This window comes from Schistosoma haematobium, chromosome 1 (genome assembly GCF_000699445.3).
Source record: "Schistosoma haematobium chromosome 1, whole genome shotgun sequence".
In the NCBI taxonomy this organism is placed as follows: Eukaryota; Metazoa; Platyhelminthes; class Trematoda; order Strigeidida; family Schistosomatidae; genus Schistosoma; species Schistosoma haematobium.
In genome coordinates, this window is record NC_067196.1 from 52,866,778 (window position 1) to 52,887,060 (window position 20,283).

Here is a 20,283-nt window from a genome sequence, read left to right on the forward strand (position 1 = left end):
GCAGTGATACCTAGAAAATCAGTTAAGTATTTGCCCCCTGAATAAAATTCTGCTTGTAAAGTAATAGAAGAAGAATTTCAAGCATTTAAACTTGAAAACTTGTTAAAAATATTTTCTTTTACCATTACTGAAATTTAAACCCCTGACACTGAATTACGAAGGAAATTTTTTGGTTAAATTAATGTATGAAATAGAAAACAAACATAAACGATTTTTTTACTCTGGAGATAGTTCTTCCTTAGTTTATTAAAGAAATAACTTGTTATTTACTGATTAGAGATAGTTTTATAGTTGTTGAGTGCTAAATACATTTCAACGTTTCTTCTGATATATAGTTCCGTGTAATGTATAAGGTAGTCACCTCGAGATTGATAGTGGTAAAATTAAAGAATGAATAAGGATTTTGTGATCTAAATCTTGAATATGACAAAATTATTTGTATGTATGTATGTTTACAGCTATACACATTTAATGTTTACACAGGTGACGCAACTACTTGGTGATTCCAATGAAGCAAAACTAGATATTCAAGATATTCCATGCATACACTGTTGGAATTATCTAATGGCTTTGTTGATATTATTCTTTGGATTACTAGTAAGTCATTGTATGCATATAATTATAGTCGTTTCGTTGATAGTTTATGATTACACATTAAACCTAGTAAATTCGAAAGGTTACACTTTAAGTTATATCACTGATTGAAGATGAAAAATATTGATAACATTTATACGGATATTACAACGATGAGAAAGATGTATTTGTTTTACACACGTGGTATACAAAGGAGTTCGAACGAACTAATGATTAGATGATCAATACAATTAAGTAAGAAATACATATATCTTTGTTAATAGTGTTAAGATTAGTTACAAACTTCACAAAGAAAATATTTCTTCAGTACAGAATATTTCTGTTTCAATGAAGTTGTTATGAATCTAATTTTCTTTCTTCAAAATTTGTTTTGAATAAGTTAATCATTACAAATTAAGAAATAAATCTTTTTTCTAAGTTAGAAGGAATTGGTAGTTTCAAACGTTTATTAGATTTCATCGAAAGATTTATGGTAATTCTATATGACCTATTGTAGATCGTTTTTCAATTGAATATGCTTTGAATTTCACTTTCGTTTTTATTTCTAATTTATGAAATTTAATATGTTTTGTTATATGAATGACATTTATGTGCATAGATATAATGTAGCGTTCTATGGTAGGTCATGTTTAACGTTATATATATATATATATATATATATATATATATATATATATATATATACTTTGAAAAACGTTTCTTTAAAGGTATGGAAAACTATTAAAAACAATATTATTGAAAATCATATATGTAAATAGAAATTATGATGAATAATAAATTATAATACATAACCGACCGTGGAATGTTAAATTAAATCCACATGCATAAATGTTATTTCTGTTCGGTAACGGAAAATGTCAAATCTAGCAAATCAGAGATCTGAAGTATGAGATTAAATGAACATTGCATATATATATAATGGCCCGGATCTGTCTTATATGAATGGTTGCTGTCGATATATATATATATATATATATATATATATATATATATATATATATCGTTAATCGTCGTATAATATTATCGACTTAACCCGCGTTAGTGAATAACGTAATTAAATAAGTCAAGTATGAGAATGAAGTTTAGAATACATATATATTGTACAATCATTGATCTGGACAGACAATCGCAACGAATGAAGCGAAGAGGAAAGAGCTAGACGAAACAAAAGGACGCTCTGTGGAGAAGGCGTGTGAGCCAACTCCATTTAACTAAGCGTTAATCAATATTTATAGTAACACAAAAATAAGCTACAAAGATGTGATGAGTAGGATAAGAAATGTGCACACATACGCTCATATAAGAACAGTCAAGGTTGATAAGTGAATAATTATGAAGGTCGAAACGTGAGTCAAGAAGAATGTATAAATTGTCCTGTCCAGAAGCTCGAATAAGGTATATGGGCTTAACATAGTAACCAACACTGCATATATATATATATATATATATATATATATATATATATATATATATATATATATATATATATATATATATATATATATATATATATATATATGAAGATCTGTCGCTATGCTTGGATTCTGTACATTTCAAACACAAGAAAAGTGTTATCATGATGTCCATTTATTTTTAACTCCAGTAAATGAATTTCAAAAAGTCAATTAAACGGCATAATTTATATTTTGATCACGTGGTTTTATGGATTTTATCATGTACACAAATTAGTGTTTCCATGCTTTTTAGTTTACCAACGTAGTGTAAATTAGTCATATAATATATAATAAAATGTAGCGAAGCGAGAATGTAAGTGTCAATATTTTAAGATGAATATTAAATCTTCACTAGTAATTCCAAAATTCGTGTATTTCGGTCCTTGATAAATTACAGTGAAGTTGCCTAAAACTGCTTTTTGAATGCTAGTAAAACTCACTTATTCATGGAATGAGATGTGACACTGAACACAATATTAAAACGTACAAATGGTTGTTAGACAATATTTCTATGAAGCGTTGTATACAGTAAAATACCTTAAAGAATTGTAGAAAAGTATTAAACATTTAACAGTGTAGTTGATGTTTGAAATTTAAAAGGGTGATTTCGAGAACATGTTTATTAAAGGTAACATGAAATTATGTACTGTCAAAAATGTAGTGGACAGCCACAAACTTACAAAATGTTCAAACCATTGTTAATTTGAGACTGGTAGAATATCATCTGGATACATAGCTAAAAATGTGATCCATATTTTCCAGCTTTATTTAATCCTCTATACAGCGAAACTTTTATTCAAACTCTCGTGAATGAATTAACCCAATTGAAGTCAGGCTTTAAAAAGTATGTTTAGCCATTACTTGTTATTTTTAAACATGTATAACATAAAACATTTCCACACACTAAATGAGTTTCTATGGGAGAAATATTGTTTATGACCATAGATGTCACCACGAATGATGTCGGTGAGATACTTACAAATCACTAGGAGCAATCAATTTATGAAATGTTTCATATAACAAAAAATTTACCATATTTCCCATTAATAACTATTTGATGATAGATAGGTCACTGTGCGCTCCTGTGAAGCTAAGGATATTGTCATTCATCAAGACCTATCATCTGTCACATTTGAATATATCTACCATCTTGATTCAGTATCGGATAAGTTAAATTTTTTTACATTCTCTATTCTAAGGTATATAACAAATTTAAATTTCTCGTTTATTATTATCTATGAAATTTAAGATGACAATTCTAAAGGTTTATGCCTAGTTTACTCTTACTTTCAGTATCGAAGTCATTTGAAATTGTGCTTACAGAAGCTAGTTATAAGATACTTATTGTTTCCATAGACTTTTTTTTCGTAAGATCTACACGAGTAATTGTCAATAGTAAGTATTATTATCAATGTTTGACATGATAATTTCGAATAAATTGATCACTGAGTATATTTTTAAGACACGAAACATTCATATTTATTTTAAACTTCGAGCGCTTTTTTTAAAAAGAAAATATTAATTCTATTATTTTATTAGGAATCTCTTCAATCTCACAATTATTGACCACCATACATATTATATACATTTTATCGTAAACTTTTGACTTACTATATTCTTAATCTTTTAGTTTACCCTGGTGATTAGGTGTTTTTAACTCTTTACAAATTTCATACACATAGTTCCCTTTATCATTTTGAAAAGAGCAAGAACGAACAGCCTAGCAGAATAGCATGAATTCATTTTTATCGCGTTGGCTCTCGTCAGCTGCTTACAACCTGTGATATTTAAACATCATAATTACATAATGGGTTTAAATTACTTACATGAGAGGGTTTAGTTGGAAGTTATATATTGAAGACATATTAGTATAGTATAGTAAGGGTATAAATAAATTTAATAGACTGAATATTGTAAATATATACCTTATGTGAAAGAACATTCTACAACATTGATTGTGACAACAGTTCAAACGGCTAGAAACAAGTGATTATATAATGAGTAAATATTGATAGGAATAAAATGAGTAGAGTTCAGTTGATAAAATAAGATTATTAATTTGGAAGATAGTCGGAATGAAACTCAATGATGTAATAAATGCAAGGGAGAGTTTAAAGAAAAAGAAAAAAACTATATTAAGATATAGCGAAGGAATATTAGTCACTAAGGGAAGGAAAGATTAATAAACATCTCCTTTTGAACACATAAGTCAGGTTTTTGGCGTTTGATAGCAACGGCTTCAGCAAACTTCAGAAGACTGGAGTTTGACTGTTTACTAATTGGTTAATAACTATTCATTTCACTAACATAATTAGTTCATTAATTTCCTAATCATAATTGACTATTATACTGAATAAGCATGCAAAATCTATATAGGCCTACTCAACTTGAAAATAAACTCAGTTTAAAGAGTTACATGATTGAACTGAATGCTATCTTGGTTTAACCTGAAATAAAAAAGAATGAGATGAGTCGTGTATATACTCTTAAAATCATATCTTAGTGAGTAAACTATCTAGCTCATTATAAGCTAAACTGTTATATTTCATTTTTTAAAAGTCTAAATAATATGATAAAACATTTGCTTGAGAAATATAACAGAAGTTGGATCTGTTGAATCGACTTTGGCTAGACAACCATTAAAAATACAGAAATCAATTAACAGATATTTCGTTCTAGCTTTTGATTCTAGATGAGGACTCTTATACCTGATAGCTTCCTGATTTTTAATGGTTGCTTAGTTAGAATCTGTTTGTATTCAGTATAAACTACATAAATCTCAGCGAACATTATGAATCAATAATTGAAAAGTAATTTTATTCAGTCTATTTCGTAATCTCTAATAAAAGCATTATTTTAACTTTAAAATATTTAAATAGGTAAGTTCATTTGTTCGTAAATAAAACGAGAATGTCCCATGTAAACAGCTTTAATCTACTAATAAATCGATCCCCATGCTAAATGTATTTATGGAAGTCCAAAATTAAAAGTGATCATTTATACACGTATGCATATAATGTATTATACAGACGTAGGAACTATACAGGAAATAGAAAAAAGCATTCTTTTACGTATTACCGACAGCTCATTTATATCTAGGGAATTTAAATATTTTTCCCTACACACTTCATAGACAAAAAAATAAAGGAAGCATCATATGAATTGAGTCGCCTGTCAAAAATATCTCTAGCAATTCAATACTAAATACAGTTCAATGAATCACTATATAAGTTAAAGGTAACTATGAAACAAAATGAGAATATGATAAATAAACAGGTTCAATGCTATTTCTTTTAAAAGACAAACGAAGATAACTAATTGTGAGACAGGTGATACAAAACAAAGTTGTTTCATATACAAAAATAATGATTTAAATCTAATGCGAGCCACTGTCACAGAAGGATTGATGCATTGATCTTTCGGTTACTAATCAATACAATATACTAGGTAAACAACAGGGCTTTGAGTGTAATATCAGATTTTTACTTGAACAACAAATACGAAATTGCAACCGATTTATCAGGAACGATATCTAATAGAGTTTTATCACATAGAAGTTTGGCTATTTTTAAAATTCTAAATAACCTTGTTTAGACAACAGTTCGACAAAATACTAGATGAAAAATTTGATTGTAAAAAGTAAGTAACAACAGAAGATCCAATCCAAAAATTTGTTATTCAAATATATAAATAACACTGGTTGAAATCATGAGTCAATTGAAGCTAGACCACCATGGAAAACCTGGAAGCACTGGACGGCCGTTTCGTCCTAGTATGGGACTCCTCAGTGGTCTAGCTTCAATTGACTCATGATTTCAACCAGTGAAATTTCTAAAAATCTCCGCAAAACCCATTCTGATAATATAAATAACGCTTGAAACAGGAACAGATTTCCTGAATTTAAGCTATGCATTTATGAATGCATCTGGTATAATAAAGCTATTTTTTAATAACTTATGGTAGAGAACAATTATTTCATAAACATGACTTCAAACTTACATATATTGGATTAGTGCATATAAACGTACAATACTGTTTTCCATTAGAATTACATCAAGCTCGACTCTGATAAACAAAATAATTTATACAAGTATATGGAAAATATTAGACTAATCAAGATAATTTATGAGTAAATCACAACAATAAAATAGATCGCGTAACTATTCATAATACGTAAAAGTACCGTTTGATAGTATGATGATAGGTAAAGTCGTAGTGATAAAAATAATAAAAGTCTAAAAATATTTATATAACTTTTCTTCTATACTTGAACGAATAGTTCCACAGTAGTTGTGCACCAAGTCAATGTAAGATATTAAGAATGAAAAACTATATTTGTAAAATATCATATCGTAAATCCAACATCGTAAAGGAATTTTGCAAATGGTCAGAAGAGCCTTAAATGATCAAAATATAAGAGAATTATTTCAAATAAACGTTATTTTAATCTCCAAACTAGTAAAAATCAAAGATTCAGTACGAAAATTGGGACAATGAAACTGCGTATATGAGATGAAATGTAGTAATTGTAATGCTGTATTATATGAAGGTGAGGCATTACGACAGTTTAATATGAGGTTAAAGGAATACAAACTTTGTTTGAAGTATATTCCTAAATCGCCGTATGACATGGAGAAAAAACTAAAAAACGGGCCGAAGATTGCATTACACTCAATAGAGTCTGGTCATACAATTGATTTAAAAGCCATGAGAATCTTTTAAAAAGGTTTTAGTTCTTACAGAGAAAGACTAACAGCTGAAGACCTACAGATATGTGCAAATCAAAGCGGTATTAATAGGAGAAGTGGCATAAAACTAGCTGTCTTATGTCAACTAATGTTTAATAAGTAAACCTGAACTCCGTATCCACTTGATCTATCAGTTATTATCTGAAAAACAACAACTACTTTCATCTGTTCTAATCAGTCGATTAATCTGAATATATGATGAACAGTTAACTTGATCAACACAATAACACAAACATTTATTTTAAGTTAATAACGCAATGGCGTTTGAAGTGAATAGTACTGGGTTTAAGTCCTAGAATGGACATTATATCTGGGATGCAGGTACATCCAACTAACGAGTTTCAAATAGAACGAAACGCGCGTCCCGGATTCTATTGCTAGCCTTCATTCATCCCTTCTTATAATGCTTGTGACTGAAGGTAATATTGAGGCAATCATATGTGTATAATGCACATATGTCATATAAGAGACTGATCGATTTCAGTCCTAAACTTCAATGGGAGGATTCAAGCAACCAGTACAAAAATGAAGTCATTTTTGTGTTTATTTATTTTTTTTATATTCACGATTGATATACTTAACTCATATCATCTATAAAATTGTCTGTGTTTATCGAGAAACTCACCGGTCACAAGCGTATTAGTCAATGAAGTTTTTTCTTTCACCTTAGATCTATTTACACATACATACAACTGTTAATTTAACATATTTCTTTTCATCAAATGTCTGATACTCACTATAGCAAATTCTTACCATCAACATTGTTAATATGATTGGATGATATGTTTGGTGTACAATTACTCGGAGAATCATGTACGTATTTATGTTCGATAATTCTTATAGTTGATCATACTTCCCTGAAAAAGAATTGACCAGATTGCCAAACGAAACGTGGGATTTACTTAAAATTTTAATCAATCTTTAACATTGGAAGCAGGCCAATAGTTGGAAAAAAATCGACATTAAAATAACAAATATTAAACATTATCAAAACTACATGGCAAAAAATGTTAGTTCGATAGTGAGGAAAAATAAACGAACAATTATGTGGAAAATAATTACGATAATAACAATAATAGGGAAAAAAGCGTTTGTTAAACTTTATCTTTTATAGCTGGTACTATATCAAACCCACATAGTTTATTCTAGCCTCTGGATAGACTAATCTATTCATTCTTCTCAAACCACATATTCGTCTTGTCACGTATTCGCTTGTTAATCCTTACTGTTTTTTATATGATCGTATGTGTTCTAATTACTTATCCTACTCATTATGTGTCTGCTACTTATTTTGGTTTGATTATAAATATCAATTTAGGCTTGACTAAATGGAGTTGGCTCATTCGCCTTCTCCACCATGAGTTATTTTGTTATGCTTCGCTTCACGATCAACAATTATACGAAATATACGTATCCAAAAATCCAATCTCGCATTTGACTCATTTAATTCCACTGTTCGCTAACATGATTTAAGTCGATGATTATATACGAGTTTAGCCCGGATGTATATTTCGACAGCAATCAGTCGATAACGATCATTCGTCAAATTTAACTCGAGTCAGCTATAAGGCCAGTAAAATCTGGTTAACGATAAATCACAGCCTGATCTAATGGATTTAGCTTAGTATACTTATGTTAATGATAAGGGAAACTCACGAACTGTGGAATCAACCAAGTAGTAAGTAAAGTAGTAATTCATTTATTGTATGACACGAAAAATTAACCATATGAGAAATCAACTGAATTTATATCTGTTAACAACTGAACAAGTCAGTCAATAATTGATATCGTACTATTCTCAAGACGTAAAGTTTTCTTTAGAAAGCATGATACTCTCGAACTAGTATGAAATAATCTTCTAGCTCTCTTTGGTCTGACATAATTTTCCAGTGAATGAAAGCTAATAAAAAATTGTTTTCAACATTTTATTATTTATGTTATGAACATTTTTAAACAGGTTAGTTTATGAAATGACAAGGAATTTTCTATTGAAATATGATGTTATATAGTTATACACTAAATTCTAATAACCTAATTCATCATTTTATAAAACGTTTCTCAAATTTCTCAGCTAATAGGATTTCCGACACCACATAGTAACTGGTTTCTTCAAAGATTATTTCCAATCTCAGATAACTATGATAATACAATATCAACTGAATCTTGCAGTGTCCCAAGAGAGTTTAATATTCAATTCATTTACAACCATCTTGGATGTTTACATCTAGGTAAGTTATATTACAACTATCTGATTTTCTCTTATTATTGTAGTGTGGCAATTAATGCTGCTTATTAAACATTTACTGATGACTTATTTTAATCATGACTACATTGAAAATTCTCTCCACGAATTAGTCAAAAAATTGTTTGAATGTTTAGAAAATTTAGTTATAATCATAGTACAAGTGCTTTTTGACTATGTCCTTCTTAATGGCATTAGTACACCTTATTACTCAACAGTCATTTTATCTTTGGTTGTCTATTCTAACCTCTTTCATCTTTCGTAATTATTTTTGATATCCAACTTTTTGAACCATTTACTAAATTTAGTATTTTTTTTTAAATGGTGGGGAAGATTTGTAGCTCAGGTTCATCCATGGATCAAACCATCCAGCTCAGAGAACAAAACTTCATCAAAATTAGTATTTTTTGAACAGTGTCTAATAGTGAACTCCAGGACGCAAGTCTCACTTAACTTGGAACTCATTAGATAGAATCAACTGGATCTCACTCTTGACTTTCATAATGTAACATAGACTAAGTACTTTCCACTTCGGTTCCTAACATATTATTCACTAAATTAGTGAACCCAACTACTCATTAGTTTATTCAGCGTATGTTACAATTTGTAAGGGTTTGTAATTTCCCTTTTTTGTTACCCATTATTGCATTTGATCATTCTTGGTCGATAAACGTTATTAGTTATCCTATGGTTTTTCAATTTATAACTATTCTTTTTTAAATTCATCTAATGAATATTACATGTGAATGTTTCTGTAAACTTTTCATTACTTTGTGAGTCATTCATTACTGTTTCCATAAAGACATGTAACTTTTTAGTATTGTTACATAGAATTCAAATTGAATGGAACTGATTATATTATTCATTGCAATACAGATATTAATTGAAAGAAAATGTTTCCACACTCTGTTCATCTTCTTCTAAAACTTTATGTGTACATTTTGACTTGACGTAAAATAAACATATCCCATTACTTTTAGAGATTGTTTTGTATTGCTACCTAATCAAATTCAATCGGACATAGACTGAATCTTGGACTTAAAAAATGGGCTTATTGAGAAAATGTAAAACTCACTGGATGTTTGAGTTCATCTAACTCGATACAAACGTCTTAGCATCCAATAACCTTTTTCTAAGGTTCTGAAATGTTGTTAAACATAGAACATATTATGATCGATTCGTCGACGATTTTACAAAAACCAATTTTTTGAAACTAGTCAATCGTTTCATACAAATAAGTCGACTTTATTTTTTCAATAGCAAGTTTTCTTTCTTCCTTAACTCACATTTTCACGTCTTATTCTTTTCCATTTTTAGTTATTGCTTCAGGTATGCTTTATTCTCTTTTGATGATAAAAATGAATGGAATCTATGTATCACAATTATTATCGTCTGCTTATTCAGTGACTTTTGTGACAGGTAAATCAAACAAGTTTAGTTTTAATGTTTTTAAGTAGACAGAATATACCCATTGAGACACTAGATACGAAAGATTGGTTTAGTGAAGAGTTCTCTATTCAGCAAACTCGCAAATCTGTACTTATTTTTCAAGATGATATTAATTAAAATAATAGTGATAATAGAATTCTACTAAACATGGTAATAGTGAAGTAGAATGAACATGGGTATTAAAATGTTATTTTTTTATCAGGGAAACTAATAATAGTTTTGTTGTTAAGAGCTTGAATATTCATCATGAAGATAGATAAAGAACTTATAATTGGGAAAGGATGGCTCAACACGATAAGATAAAATGTTGAAATTGAAATGAAGTGTAATCAAGAAGATCATGGAAACAGAAATAAACCAGTTCGAGGTAAAAGGTCCATAGAGAATATAGAAAAGGAAACAGATGATTGTGAGGGAATAAGAATGAAAATTATGAGAAATTAAGACCAAGTTCGAAGAAAAGATTGTACTGATTTCTTTTTGGACACATGATTTTGGTTCTTGAATTCTTTTGGATAAAGTATCCATCAAATGGCCTGTATACTTGGCTCCACATGAATGGGTAGATTGGTAAATGCATATACAGTTGGTCAAATGAGATAATTTGTCCTTAAGATCACTGATCAGCTGGAAAACATTAACACAAAGTCGCTGAGAAGAACATTCTTTTTAGAGAACCGGAAGTTCTTCTCTTTAGGACGCTTGTAACTCTATCAGTTCTGAAATCGATGTTCACATAAAGTGTCTTCTTTTCAACTGAGGTTAATTGTCCTTGAGGCAGTTTGGGTTTTAAATTCTTGTTGGTAAATATCGAAGAATATCCGTCTTCGATTAATATTGCCTTAAGGATGCTCAGTTCGTTGTCTATGACCTCGATACTATAAATTCTTCGTATTCGCGTATCGAGTGATGTGATTGAGTTCCTCTTTCGACCATTGGGGGCTCAGCTGTGGAAGCTTGATAGGTGACCAGTTTTTCTTATTTAATGTTTTTATCGTTTTTGTAAATGGTATTCAGCATAGATTGAAGCCATTTATGTTACCATTCAGAACCAGCAAGCAATACATGTCTACTTTTTCCCAATTACAGATTCCTCAGTTATGCACACCGAAGGCTAACCATATATTTAACCCAGAAAAATGCATGTTTTGTGTCTCCAGATTAATAGTTTGTTTTCTTAACTCGAATCAATTTACGATAACGCTCGATGATCAGCTGATGCCATCGATAGTGACTATCTTGATCCTAGCATGGTTGAACTCCATCAGTCATAAATCCCAAATAGAGTGTTGAAATTTTTCTTGAACCTCGTCTCTACTGAGCCGTCAATCATAAAACCAATATCGTTTTTATGGAAATTGTTTTGATTTATAGATAGTTTTTGTTTGTGATCGATATCAACTCAGGCAACATTATCTTGCTGCTTTTCAAGTAAACAATAGTTTCTGACATTGTATTTGCTTCTCAGACGAAGCATATTTAAAATGTATTTTCTGTGTTTTTTATCATATAAAAAACTACTAAGAAACACTTGGCATTTTTATAAATTACTCTAATGGATTTTCGTTTTCTGAGCTAGACAGCTTAGTCATAAAGCTTTCACTGTCCTTCTGAACAATATCATCAGCAAAAACTGACAACCCGTCCTGACTAACTTGATCTAGAATAGTTATTCTTGAACTTCTGATTTCGCGAATAAATCATTCTGCTAAGAGAACGAAACAAACAAAACCAACCGCCTGAGCTAAAAATCTCAACCATTTCAATTTACATTATACACCATGGTTTAGATCGGTGTGTATTTTGATTATGAAAATTCTGCCATAAAACATAAGGGAAAGACAGTCATATATGGTCATACCAATGATAGAAATAGTAAGAGATTATCAATCTCTATAAATAAATAAGATGAAAATAACTCAGTAGATGAAAATCAGTAGATTGCTAAAATAATTCAGTTATTTAATACTGTCAGTTTAGGGGTTGTGGAGATTGTTTAGTTTTTGATTGAGATCATGAGCCGCGACCAGTGGAGCTAATCCGTGTCGGGTAGAAACAGGTGTCTACCTCAGTACAATGGAAGATGGTCTCGCAACTTCGTGGATTGGTTGAGGTTAAACACTAACACCATTGAATGCCGGCTCAGTGGTCCAGTAGGTTATGCGTTCACGTGCGAGACTGGAGGCTCCCTGGTTTCGAATCCCGTGAGCGAGATCGTGGATGTGCACTTCTAAGGAGTCCCACGATAGGACGAAACGGCCATCCAGTGTTCCCAGGTTTCCAATGGTGGTCTAACATCAATCGGTTCATGATCTCGATCAAAAAATATTTAATACTGCCTTGTATTGAACTTTAGTTTTAACTTTACCGACTAACTTTTTCTAATATTTTATTTATTATCTTTTTTTTCTTTTGAAAACAGCTTGCTTTATACTGATAAAAATCCTGAAAAAAAACTTACATTCATTTTATTCCAAGAATTTTTCTATGTTTGCTCTAATGCTAACAACGAATGATTTTAGTCTACTAGTCTTCTCTTAAACTCACTATAACTCCCTTATATGATTTACGATCAGTTAAATAAATAATCAATTAATCTAAAATTAATAATTGACATTTCTTAGTTTTTTCGTGACTTGCAATACAATTGACAATTTATCTAAACAAGAAAGAAACTTACTTGTTTTATTTTATACGCTACAAATTTTTGAAAAAAAAATCTAAAATAAGAATGAGCATTTTTCTCTGTTGAATGAAATAAAAACAAACAAACTAGAAAATTTTTGTATTTAATTGATCTAGTTTTATATTTTATGATCAGAGAGAGAGAGTAAACGTTAAACTAACAATTGACTCATGATCTCAACTATTGAGATTACTATAATATCCATGAAGACCTCTGCTGATACTAATCAACATATGATCACTAGTGACTGGCTTCAAGAGGTATATCCTGGAGTTCTAGTGAGAAGCAGTGACCAGTGGAGTTCAACCGGGTCTGTTGTGAGATAGTAAATCACTGAAAACAAAGATGGTTGTGTCGTTCAATTTCGTGGATTAGTTGAAGTTCTACATTAACACCGTTGGATGCCGTCCCAGTGGTCTAGATGTTAAGCGTTTGCGAGTAAGACCGACAGGTCCTGGGTTCGAATCTCGCGGGGGGCGAGGTCGTGGATGCGCACTGCTGAGAAGTTGTACAATAGGACGAAACGACCGTCCAGTGCTTTCAGGTTTTCCATGGTGGTCTAGCTTCACTAACTCATGACCTCAATTATTGAAATAACAAACAAATATTGAATAGGTTTTTGAATAAGTATAGACAATTTAATATTTTTAAAATGCTACTCTTGTATATAAAGAAATTGTTTACAAGTATTATATAAAACGTAATTAATTGGGCTAATTTAAAACTGTTAGCGAGAAATCTTTTTCCAATCAACAGTGCCAAAGTAATAAACGAAAACTAAAACTATCAAAATGAGCAATTCTCTTACCACCAACTGTGAAATCATTACGAAACAGGAAGCACTTAACTGTTGTTCTGTACTAGTTTGTAGCTTCTCAACAATAAATGTTCACAAACACAAGTATAACTGAACTCAATGATTATCTTTTCCATGATAAAACTAACTTTAAATTGAACAGTTTGAACAAAGCCTTATTAAGACGCCAAAGAAATGAAGATGATACTATCATTATGTTGCTTTATAATCTAGGTATTTGCAATCAGCGCAACAATATACGAATGAGTTCTGTTTAGATGACCTACATAAACTACAATTACTCAACAGTTTACTTACTGGTACTCGTTCATTGAAAGCGTTACATCGTTAACTGTAATTAACAAATTGATACCACTGAACCAGCATCCAACAGTGTTAATGTCTAATTTTAACCAATCCGTGATATTAAGAGATTACTTTCGAACCTAGTCACTAGTGAGTACATGATAATTTTCAGTTTAAGGTGAGGTTGAAGCACGTTGGGTGAGAGACGATTACCCATCAAAGACAATGGAGAATATTTTCTCAATATCGTGGATTGGTTAAAGTTAGACATTAACACCGTCGGCTCAATGGCATAGAGATCAAGCGTTCGCGCGAGACTGATGGTCATTTGTTCGATCCTAGTGTGCGGGATCATGAATGTGCACTAATGAGGAGTCCCATACTAGGACGTCTAGTGCTTCCAGGTTTTCGATTGTGATCTAACATTGATCGGTTCATGATTTCAATGAAATTCAACAACCTACACAACCCCAAAACTGGAAGTTAGATTATTGGTTTAGCAATCAAAGTCACAGTTCCCAATCCTCGAACTTCAGATTCAAATACTGGTTAATTTTCATGTTGTACACTCTCTAAACAGTATGTCAGTTTCGTGTGTCCGTTTATTTATTTATCTATTGACTACTTTGATCTGTAAATAGTAATTATTTAATAACTTACTCATTCGGAACCTACTAATTTGCTCATATAATCATTTGTTCATATAATCTGTCACTGGTCAGATCATTTAATCCTTAGGCTTAGAAATAAAGGATTGCAAATAATTTCGTTTTTTTTTAATTACCTTGTTTTTATACCATAACTGAATTACCGAAAGTTGAGTCGATTGGCATAACCATTCAACTTATCAGATTATACTCAGTATTATTAATCTTTAAGAAAAATCTATTAACCAATAAGTCATACGTGAATGACTAATATGTACGTGTTGAATATTAACTATGCAACAGGGATTTATATTTGCTATTTATATACAGCCTTAATTATAAAATCACATTTAACTCATTTTCAATATTTTAGATATCTTAGTTCGATACTACTTTTTGATTTTATTTTTATTTTCAACTCATTCTTCGGTCTTTTTTCTCTCAAATAGTTCATCTTTTAACAAAACAATTGAATTGGACAGTTTACATATACACCTTTCTAACAATGATTACTATTATATTCCATGTAAAACTTTCAAAGATACAAGTCAAAGGATGGATGTTAACAGTGAAACAATATTTTCTTAATAAATTATCAATTACAAATACATATTATTCATCAAATGAAGCAACTAAAATAAATTGAAGATTGAACAATTATGGTATTTGTTTAAATAAACTTTCTAATCAATAAAAAAACAAGCAACGAAATAAACAATAGTCAATTAAATAATGACAATTTCTATTTACATAAATGGGTTATTTATTATAAATAATATGATTATATTGATGAGAAGGTAAATTATATACTTTTCTTAAACCGTTTGATCGCAGAGGTATAGAGAGAGAGGAGAAAAATGAAGTGGAAAATCATTAATATCTAATAAACATTTCATTTTTCATTCATATTGAAAACTATTGATCTTTCATTAATCATGAACTCATTCCTAAAGCTTTTATTCAATAAAGCGATCATTTAAAGAACTGTATCATAGTATGCCATTTTCTTTCACTTTTTTCAAAAATGAACAAAAGAATTTTGCCTTATCACCTTAAGCTTAAATGGAACCGATTGAAATGACATTTAAAAAAATAGATTGAACACTTGTATCCAAAAAAAAATTTTTTCGATAAATATTTCAATTTAAATGTTATTAGAAAACATCTAATGTGTTGTCGTTTGATATTTTGCTTTGTTTCACTTTCAACATTCACCTAATTTGTACGTAATTAACAAATATTTTCCATACCATAGTGATTAGCAACTCGTGTATTTGAACGAAAGATTTGTAACTAAAGTGATGTTGTCTTTTACAATTATGTCATAAAGTGTTTGAAAATTATCTTGCATTTACTTAAAGATACCTTTAATTGTTTTCAACCTTCAAAAATTACAGATAGAACGATATTATAAAAGGTTATTTTTTGACTGAATCGATAGGAAGTTTTTTTTATAAAGGTGTAAGTCTGACAGTAAAATCTAAACTCAGTGGGAATTATTCGTCAGGTCAGAATGAAATGTGTTTAGATAGAGAGTTACTTTAAAAGATTGTCGGTACCAAGATACTGAGTCAAGAGCTTAATATTTTCAAGCACTTGGGATATATCATTTCTTATATTTGCCAGGAATAAGACTAAATAAAAGTGTCCATCATATTAAGACAATGATGTGTCAGGGAAGAATATTCTTTCTGATAAATTCTCATCAGGTTCTACAATTATACAACTATATTAATGTTTTAAAAGAATAGTTGAGTTTAAAGTAAATAAATCATACACATAGTTCCCTTTATCATTTTGAAAAGAGCAAGAACAAAGATTCTAGCAGAATAGCATGAATTCATTTTATTTCGTAGGTTCTCGTCAGCTCATTACAACCTGTGATATTTAAAAAATCATAATTACATAATGGGTTTAAATTGCTAACTGAATATTGTAAATATATACCTGATGTGAAAGAATATTCTACAACATTAATTGTGACAACAGTTCAAAAGTGGGTTAGAAACAATCGATTACATAGTGAATAACATTGAAGGAATTTAGTGAGTAGAGTTCAGTTGAAAGATTATTAATTTGAAAGATAGTTGAAAAAATAAAATAGAGTCAATGATGTAATAAATGCAAAAGAAAAAAAGAAAAAAGAATTTTATGGTGCAGTGAAGGAATATTTGTCACCAAGGCAAGGAAAGATTATTCACCGTCTCCTTTTGAATACATAGGTCAGGTTTTTGACGCCTAATGGCAATGGCTTCAGCAAACTTCAGAAAACTGGAGTTTGGCTGCTTACTAATCACCCTAAAGAATTGTGAGGTATCTACCTGATGTCCTGTATCAAGGAGATGTTTGGTGATTGCACTGTTCAGAGTCTTTCTTTTCCTTGTTCTAAGACTTTTTGGAACATGTTCAAAAAATCAAAGATATGCTCTCCTTTCAGTTCGGCCGATGTAGCTGCTTTGGGAGGTACACGTAAATTTATAAATACAGTTGGCGGTAACCTGAAAGGGTTGCTTGTCGATTTCTGATTGGGTTATTGAGCATGTTGTTTTATAGAGAATTAAAAGTTTAGTAGCCGGATAACTTCTGGCTAGCGCTGTATTCAGTCTCTTGTTGGTAATTTGTGCGACGTCATCACCTTTAAAGTTGAGATTTATATATACTGGCTTTTTATTGACCATAGTTATTACCGTCTTCTTTTCCTTGGGCCTTTTATATTTGTCAATAAACTTTTGTGGATAAAAGTTTTCTTTTAGACATTTTTCTACGTTCATTAATTCTTCTTCCAGTTTGTCGGTGGTACATATCTTTTCTGCCCTGTAAAATAGTGTTTTAACCAACGCCTTCTTGTAACTAATTGGACAAAAACTATTGAAATTCAGGTAGAGGCCATTCCAATTACTTTTTCTATAAATTGAACGTTGGACTGTCCCGTCTCCCCTGCATTTTATGGCAACATCAAGAAAGTGGAACATGTCGTTCTGTTCGTGCTCCATAGTAAAATGTATGTTAGTATGAGCGTTATTGAAGAGTTTGAGCAGGCGGATTGCATGTTGTGTATTATCACAGATAATAAATGTGTCGTCCACATATCTTCAATGTTATTCATTATGTAATCGATTGTTTCTAACCCACTTTTGAACTGTTGTCACAATTAATGTTGTAGAATATTCTTTCACATCAGGTATATATTTACAATATTCAGTTAGCAATTTAAACCCATTATGTAATTATGATTTTTTAAATATCACAGGTTGTAATGAGCTGACGAGAACCTACGAAATAAAATGAATTCATGCTATTCTGCTAGAATCTTTGTTCTTGCTCTTTTCAAAAGTAAACATATCAATTAAAATCATAGTATATGAGTTTTAGGATTGTTTGTGGAATAAAATAGGACTCAGCCTAACTTGTAATGCTGACTTGGACAAATTTATAATCCAAATGAAAATGTGATATTGATGGTCAGAATAAAACAGATGACAAGAGTGAGAAAAAATATTATATTTATAAATGAAATCAAATGGTTAGTTGGAGATTACGCAATGTATGAAGTGATATGAATTCAGTGCGTGATAGTAAAAGGGGTTGATGTTACATCCAGACGGAGAATATGAATGGTTACTGCTAGGAATTACTCACGGATTATTATAACATATATTCTTGTTGGATAATTATTATGTAATCATATATATATATATATTCCTCTTATCATAAGCTCTCATTTGACCGATTAACTACTGTATGTCAGTTACAGCCTCCTATACTCACTCCCACTCTTGGCTTGATCTTGTACAACTATTATTTTTCATTTTAAGGTGCGATGCCGTCTGGTCCGCCCGTATATAAACCACATATGTCTGAAATATACGATTGATACAGTGGTGGTTGATATTTGTGTTCTGAACTGAAAGGGCAGGATAAGGCAAGAAGCTACTATACAAGGGATCAATAAGGACTCGGAGTTAACTGAAGGCTGCTATTACTGTTTGACACCTCATTGGTTTAGCACAGTAACAAGGTTATATAACACTAATAATAATATCGTTGTGTGGATATGATATGTAATAAGGGGGCTTTTATCAAGGTAGCTACGATAAAAAGGAATTCGTATGAATTGAAAAAGATGAATGGGCAGATTAAGAGAGATATAAACACAAAAGGAATTTGGAGGGGGTTACAGGTTCACAATATCCAGTCTAAGTATTTGGTGATCCAGTTGTGGGCCAAGGTGAACATGGAGGCTGGATATACTTCTTTTGGATAAATAAGTTTTCTGGAGTTCATCTAGATGATTTCAGCAATGTAGAGTGTTCGTAATCTAGCTCCTTAAGGTAACTTCTTCGGAACGTGATATAAAACAGGGAAAACTTCATATATTTTAGTATGATGTTCACTATCTGCCAAGTGAGGAAGGATGGTACTGCTTGTAGATTTAGTGATTCCTTTTCCCAACCACACTGGTACATGTTCACTAACACGCAGGGATAAAGTCCTCTGAGTACGGCTTATGTAACTAGGTCCACCGAAGCAGCTGAATTGGAATACACACATGGAGGAGTCCATCATCGGTAGCCTAAGCTTGATCTGTTGTCTAAGTGCTGGTTTTGTTAAGAAAATTATATGTGACCTGGCGATGTAAAATGTCTTTTCAACAGATTTTTTGAGTCGACGTGTTAAAATGTCACCTACTATATCTCCTTCAGATACAGGGTTTTTTTACTATACGAGTCACGGTTTCCTGTTCTTTCAGTGTCTTCTACTAGGAATTTTCCGACAGAATTATCTGGATAGCCGTTATTCGGCAATGTATTCTTTAGTGTATTTATTTCGCTATATACGCTCCCTTCAGAACATAACATTTTGATTCTGTGGCTGAGACATTTAACTAAATTTATTTTGTATTAAAGAGGTGTAAAGTTATGGAAATGGATATACCGGCCAGTAGTGCATTTTAACAGAAGCTCCTTTGTTTTATTTATTAGGACCGGTTTCTCTATTTTCTTTCCTAGCAATTGTTCACATACGTAAATAATGGCTTTAGTCGGTGAGATGTTAGTTAAAAAGAATGTTATATCTAATGATAACGTGTTTTTATCACTTGTAAATTTTGTTTTTTATCCACAATCACAAATACGTCTATAACGCTATACGTAACCGATTCCCAGTGTAAAGGTTTTAATAATTTCACCAACCATTTTGATGTTGAGTGAGTTTAAAGATGCTACAGGTATCCGGAATTTAACATCACCTTTACACGTAACACATTTATAATCGAAGTATGCCAACCTGGTCAAATCAGAAATGAAGAAGTCCGAAGATATATTTGTAAAGCTATTGATACGTCTGAAAGCATTCTCATTT

At 30.9% G+C, this 20,283-nt stretch overlaps 1 protein-coding gene across 4 annotated transcripts in view; it reads left to right on the forward strand.

The window, feature by feature from the left end:
* Window positions 1-16,265, forward strand: part of MS3_00001578 (uncharacterized protein) — a gene marked incomplete at its 5' end in the record, with an annotated part of 41,317 nt that extends 25,052 nt beyond the window's left edge. The window contains 4 exons of one of the 4 annotated variants that reach the window (XM_051209042.1): window positions 484-597; window positions 8,868-9,024; window positions 10,356-10,457; window positions 11,577-12,748. In XM_051209042.1, coding sequence (XP_051074464.1) covers window positions 484-597; window positions 8,868-9,024; window positions 10,356-10,457; window positions 11,577-11,605 — 402 coding nt within the window. In that variant the 3' untranslated portion in view covers window positions 11,606-12,748. Of the gene's footprint in view, window positions 1-230; window positions 598-8,867; window positions 9,025-10,355; window positions 10,458-11,576; window positions 12,749-12,909; window positions 13,120-15,371 lie in introns of those variants that run through there. The other 3 variants (XM_012940565.3, XM_051209043.1, XM_051209044.1) reach the window with 3 other exon arrangements.
* Window positions 16,266-20,283: the final 4,018 nt, after the last annotated feature.